This window comes from Lottia gigantea, assembly GCF_000327385.1.
Source record: "Lottia gigantea unplaced genomic scaffold LOTGIsca_39, whole genome shotgun sequence".
Classification (NCBI taxonomy): domain Eukaryota; kingdom Metazoa; phylum Mollusca; class Gastropoda; family Lottiidae; genus Lottia; species Lottia gigantea.
The window spans coordinates 2,365,125-2,372,029 of NW_008709333.1; the positions used below are offsets into that span (position 1 = coordinate 2,365,125).

The window sequence follows — 6,905 nt, forward strand, 5'->3', positions numbered from 1 at the left end:
ATGACAGAATATATAGCTGTAGTAAAGTTGAGTATATCCACTGTCACAAGCGTGACTTGTTATTATAAAATGTCTGTTCGGAGAGTGCTCAGGATTATACGTGAAAGTTCCACTCTGTGGTTTGCCATCTTGGTTCCATTGATCCTGTTACCTCTACCCTTACTACATCCTAATGATGTAAGTTGTTATCTTCATTACAAATACAAAACCTTGGCATATAATTATATCATACATATTATAGTGTAGCTGTCGAGATAGGCTGTGAAGTTTGTTAAGAGAGTTTACTGTCTTTGTATTTGTAGGTCTAACTTAAAGCTAAATGTGCGCCTTTCAATTCTGCTTTCAACTTTTACAAGGTATTGTATTCCTTTAACGTGCAATGGCGTTCTGTTTAAACAGATCTTTTCGACAGAGATAATGCATATCAATTCAGTCTTATTTCGAGGCCTCTGATTATCTATATTCTCTAGGGTACAGTCCAATCAAATCGCTTCATTTTTAAACATGATACAAGAACGGTGACTATGGTTGTCAAGGTATAAGCCGTAAATGATAATAGCTTGACATTGTGAAGATGAAGTTTGTAATAGCTTGACATCGTGAAGATGATGTTTGTAATAGCTTGACACTGTAAAGATATAGTTTGTAATAGCTTGACATTGTGAAGATGAAGTATGTAATAGCTTAACATTGTAAATATGAAGTTAGTAATAGCTTGACATTGTGAAGATGAAGTTTGTAATAGCTTGACATTGTGAAGATGTAGTATGTAATAGCTTGACATTGTAAAGATAAAGTTTGTAATAGCTTGACATTGCGAAGATGCGGCCCACCAACATGTTCCATTTTTGAACGACTCTAACAAGTAACAGATGTAGATGTTGAGAGAGCAGAACGAAAAAAGAATGTTTTATGAGTGGAATATATAAGACATAAATGTGTCAAAACATCGTCAGTTCAAGTCGTAAAATGAATTTAAAACTGATAGTATTTAGTTACACGAAGAGTTCTTTCAAAACAGAACACATAAATAACACGGGACAAAACATAATGACTATATGAAATGTATCTGTTTCCACACATATTATATACATGGTGTGACAATGGAAACCGGAGCAAAATCTTTATAATTGAAATAATTTACTAATAAAAAGCATATAAAAAACATAAAATTATAACGATCTGTTAAAGTGACTATCCCAAATAGAGTTATTAATATTCTGAACATCGAATTGTAAGCATTTCTCGATCATAGTTCTTAGTGGGCAAAAAACTCAAAGTTTCCATTAATTCAATGATATTTCTCACCTAAACAACAAATCAAACTGTGTAGTTTATGTTATCCAAACGCATCATTTTTAAAAAAAATGTTGTTTGAGGTCAAATTTTATGTCAATTCAAAATTTCAATTGGACATTTCCCCCGAGTGAAATCTGTGTTTTAATTGTCATAAAATTGGCAACTTTCCTCCTGGGACATCGACTTTAATATGAATAGCCTGCTGTTCTTTTTTAATAAATAAAACAGCTGATATAAGATCTATAAGGTTAATCTAAGATTGGTGGTAATGGTCTCAGCTGGTCAATTTCTTGTCAATAATAACTGACCTTGAGAAGATTAACTATGATATTTATTACAATAATAAAATACATAGATATACTACTTCTACTACTACTACTTCTACTAGGTTTATTACTACATTTCATTAACATTAACATTCCATAATATTAAAAACACAAGATATATAGATATACTACTTCTACTAGGTTTATTACATACTACGTTTAGTAACACATACAGTTAACATTAAAAACACAAGATATATAGATATACTACTTCTAGGTTTATTACATACTACGTTTAGAAACACATACAGGTAACATTAAAAACACAAGATATATAGATATACTACTTCTACTAGGTTTATTACATACTACGTTTAGAAACACATACAAGTAACATTAAAAACACAAGATATATAGATATACTACTTCTAGGTTTATTACATACTACGTTTAGAAACACATACAAGTAACATTAAAAACACAAGATATATAGATATATTACTTCTAGGTTTATTACATACTACGTTTAGAAACACATACAAGTAACATTAAAACACAAGATATATAGATATACTACTTCTAGGTTTATTACATACTACGTTTAGAAACACATACAAGTAACATTAAAACACAAGATATATAGATATACTACTTCTAGGTTTATTACATACTACGTTTCGAAACACATACAGTTAACATTAAAAACACAAGATATATAGATATACTACTTCTAGGTTTATTACATACTACGTTTAGAAACACATACAAGTAACATTAAAACACAAGATATATAGATATACTACTTCTGAGTTTATTACATACTACGTTTAGAAACACATACAAGTAACATTAAAACACAAGATATATAGATATACTCCTTCTAGGTTTATTACATACTACGTTTAGAAACACATACGAGTAACATTAAAACACAAGATATATAGATATACTACTTCTAGGTTTATTACATACTACGTTTAGAAACACATACGAGTAACATTAAAACACAAGATATATAGATATACTACTTCTAGGTTTATTACATACTACGTTTAGAAACACATACAAGTAACATTAAAAACACAAGATATATAGATATACTACTTCTAGGTTTATTACATACTACGTTTAGAAACACATACAAGTAACATTAAAACACAAGATATATAGATATACTACTTCTAGGTTTATTACATACTACGTTTAGAAACACATACAAGTAACATTAAAACACAAGATATATAGATATACTACTTCTAGGTTTATTACATACTACGTTTAGAAACACATACAAGTAACATTAAAACACAAGATATATAGATATACTACTTCTAGGTTTATTACATACTACGTTTAGAAACACATACAAGTAACATTAAAAACACAAGATATATAGATATACTACTTCTAGGTTTATTACATACTACGTTTAGTGACACATACAAGTAACATTAAAACACAAGATATATAGATATACTACTTCTGAGTTTATTACATACTACGTTTAGAAACACATACAAGTAACATTAAAAACACAAGATATATAGATATACTACTTCTAGGTTTATTACATACTACGTTTAGAAACACATACAAGTAACATTAAAACACAAGATATATAGATATACTACTTGTGAGTTTATTACATACTACGTTTAGAAACACATACAAGTAACATTAAAAACACAAGATATATAGATATACTACTTCTTCTAGGTTTATTATATACTTCGTTTAGAAACACATACAAGTAACATTAAAAACACAAGATATATAGATATACTACTTCTAGGTTTATTACATACTACGTTTAGAAACACATACAAGTAACATTAAAAACACAAGATATATAGATATACTACTTCTAGGTTTATTACATACTACGTTTAGAAACAGATACAGTTAACATTAAAAACACAAGATATATCGATATACTACTTCTACTAGGTTTATTATATACTACGTTTAGATTCACATACAAGTAACAATAAAAACACAAGATATATAGATATACTACTTCTAGGTTTATTACAAACTACGTTTAGAAACACATACAAGTAACATTAAAACACAAGATATATAGATATACTACTTCTACTAGGTTTATTACATACTACGTTTAGAAACACATACAAGTAACATTAAAAACACAAGATATATAGATATACTACTTCTACTAGGTTTATTATATACTACGTTTAGATTCACATACAGGTAACATTAAAAACACAAGATATATAGATATACTACTTCTGATTTTATTACATACTACGTTTAGAAACACATACAAGTAACATTAAAAACACAAGATATATAGATATACTACTTCTGATTTTATTACAAACTACGTATAGAAACACATACAGGTAACATTAAAAACACAAGATATATAGATACACTACTTCTGGTCTTATTACAAACTACGTTTGCATTTGTTTTGACCAATCATACTTTAGTCTCAGAAACGGGATTTTTTTTTAGCTAAGCAAACCGGTAATAGTGTCCACAGCTCACCGTCGAAATTTAAGTCTTCAAATCCATGTGTGTCCAGAATTATCCGCGTCTTTAAGTTGGATACCGTGCCATATATAGAAAAGACATATAGAAATAGAAAGAGAAATTCCTGGTTTTCTTGGGGTATTTTTGTACAGTTCTAAAGACTATTTACATTTACACGTATTAAAGACTAAAATCAACCTCCGAAAAGGTCACATCTATCAATGTTAACCTCCCTAATCTTCTATGTCTTTAAAATATAATTAAGCCATCTAAATTCACCTGACATCCCCCAGCCCCTCGACTTCAAGGGGCTCCTATCCAGGAGAGACACCTCCCGTTTCTTTTGGGTTTTTGGATTTCTGTCACCTTGTCTATGTATTCGTATCATCATTACTGCAGTAGATCCACCATTCAATTGAAATGGTGCAAATTGATGCTATTAGTGTTCCCGATACACATGAAAAGTTTGAAAAAACCTCTTTTAACATGTTCATGTATCAATCAACATAACTATCGAGGCTTATCACCCGTTGTTAAAATGTCGGTTAGATCTTACTAATAATAGTATGCTTATTGAAGTGTTACCTATACGGCCACATTATCTAATTTTAGTAATATATATTTATGTATTGTATTTAAAGTAGGTCGTGTCATGTGATATAATGCCAGCGCTATAAACCTAGTTTGTAATAGTTTTGTTGACAATAAAAAAAAACGAACTTAATAAATCGTAAACAATCATCTTCCCAAATCAGAGCTTTAAATTTTCAAATACATCCGAATTGGTCACTATTACCTGTTTTGTTTACGTATTAAATTGTACACAAACATCTTCATAAAACAAGGCTTCACGTTTTGTGGAAACATTTGATTCATTAGTATGGTATTACCGATAGAGACGTCAACCCCCGGTCGGCTTTCATCCACTATGGCCGTGCCAGACGGTAAAACTCTAGACATGACTCTTGTCGGCGACCAAAATCTCCGACCAAGACCGGTCGTGTGCTCGCACCTTTTGATTAAAGATTGTGTGTTATAGAATTCAGATCTTATAAAATATTTTCTTGAACACAAATGTTTAACAGCATTCAAGTGTTATTGCTTTTAGTAAGTGATACACGCTTTCTAAAATGACAGACGAACGAGACGTCAGATTGTTTATGCTGGAAAGTATTGTGGACTTTATCCCTGTCAGACAAGAATATGACGAGTCATAAAGTTAAATATTTAATAATTCACCGAGGTTGATAGAGCAATTAATTCGAAACCCATCTCATCTCAACGCACTCATCCTAGTAACTCAAGATATGACAAAACATCATTTTGCAAACTTATCAAATAAGTCATGTTTTACAGTCGCTTCTTAGTCCGAAAGTGAATACATTGAATGGGCCCGAGTAATGTTTTTTCTTTGTCTGCTGGACAAATCGTGAAAATTGTGTAAATGATTCCTGCGGCACAGGTGACCAATCATCTTTGACCTGAACATATCAAATTATTATTGGGTTCCGTGGTAAATAGCCCTAGCTTATAATGTTTTGTCAGTGGCGTTCTACGAATCATTAAGACGAGATTATCAAAGGGGCTGACAGTACCAAACATTTATAATCCCAATGATAAGAAATTTGAAAAAGGGTGGGCGAAAGCAGGACCAGCCTCATTTCTGTGGGGGTAAGTAAGTGTTCCAACCGACCTCGTAGATACTACATTTTGTTTAAATCCTTCACGTATTGTGTTTTCGCATATTTCAGGTTTCAAGATGTGCCTATTGCGTGCTATTAATAGCAATATACTGGATAACAGAGATTATACCACTAGCAGTTACCTCCCTTCTCCCTGTAGTCCTGTTTCCACTATGGGGAGTGATGTCAGCTAAGGACACGTGCAGCAGCTATGTCAAGGTAGGCTACTACAAAACCCTTTAACACTTTGATTGGTTAACGCCATTAGAATACGACTGTGGTAGAAAACTTGCGAGATTACAGAGGAGGCTAAAAACAGAAAGGAAACGAAATTGTTATCTGATTCAAATAATATTGGTTTAGACGATATCCACCCACAGAAACCCGTAGAATAGGAGGGTCAGCCTTGACTAGGGAACTAGGGTAAGAGTAGCTATTGAACAGTAGATGAAATTCTAATTGTGATTGTTGTTTCATCGTTTCATTCAGGTATTACAATAAGATAATAAACTTCTTAGCCTGCACAATGAGACGTTCAAATGCTCAATTAAATTCTGTGTTGACGATGGGTCACAACGTTTACAGGCTACGATAATCATGGATAAGGGGCACCGGATGTAACTCTGACTGTGTTGGTGGGTTCATTATTTCATTCAGGGACACAATATGTTCACTTCCTTGCCTGAAAAAGGGGCGCAAAAAAAATCAAATTCTGCAATTTCAGGACACATTGATGTTGTTTCTGGGAAGTTTGATCGTGGCTGTAGCCGTTGAAAGATGGAACTTACATAAACGTTTGGCTTTAAGAACATTAACGCTAGTGGGACCAGAGCCTAAATGGTAAGAATAGAACATTTGCTACTTATGATTATTTTTATTTGCCAGTAACCGACACTCACGTCAAAGATTAAAATAGCTTCCCTACGATCTATCAATGCATTTGGAGTGAACAGCTTAACTAATGATGTAAAAGATGGAGCATTGTTAAGATTGAATCAAGGAAAATCTGTACAAAACCGTAAAGAAGCTAGCTTTCGTGATGCCAATGACGATTAGAAAGGCACATGCACTTGGGCCCGTAGCCAACCTTGATTTTCAGGAGGGGCAAGTAATATATCCGGGGGGGCCGGGGGGGGGGGGCGTGGGGGGGGGGGGGCAA

The 6,905-nt window shown here is 32.4% G+C and overlaps 1 protein-coding gene across 1 annotated transcript in view; it reads left to right on the forward strand.

The window, feature by feature from the left end:
- The window catches only part of LOTGIDRAFT_163443 (hypothetical protein), a gene marked incomplete at both ends in the record, with an annotated part of 16,700 nt that continues 9,795 nt past the window's right edge, over window positions 1-6,905 (forward strand). The window contains 3 exons of the mRNA XM_009059517.1: window positions 1-177; window positions 5,816-5,965; window positions 6,471-6,586. Coding sequence (XP_009057765.1) covers window positions 1-177; window positions 5,816-5,965; window positions 6,471-6,586 — 443 coding nt within the window. The remainder of the gene's footprint in view (window positions 178-5,815; window positions 5,966-6,470; window positions 6,587-6,905) is intronic.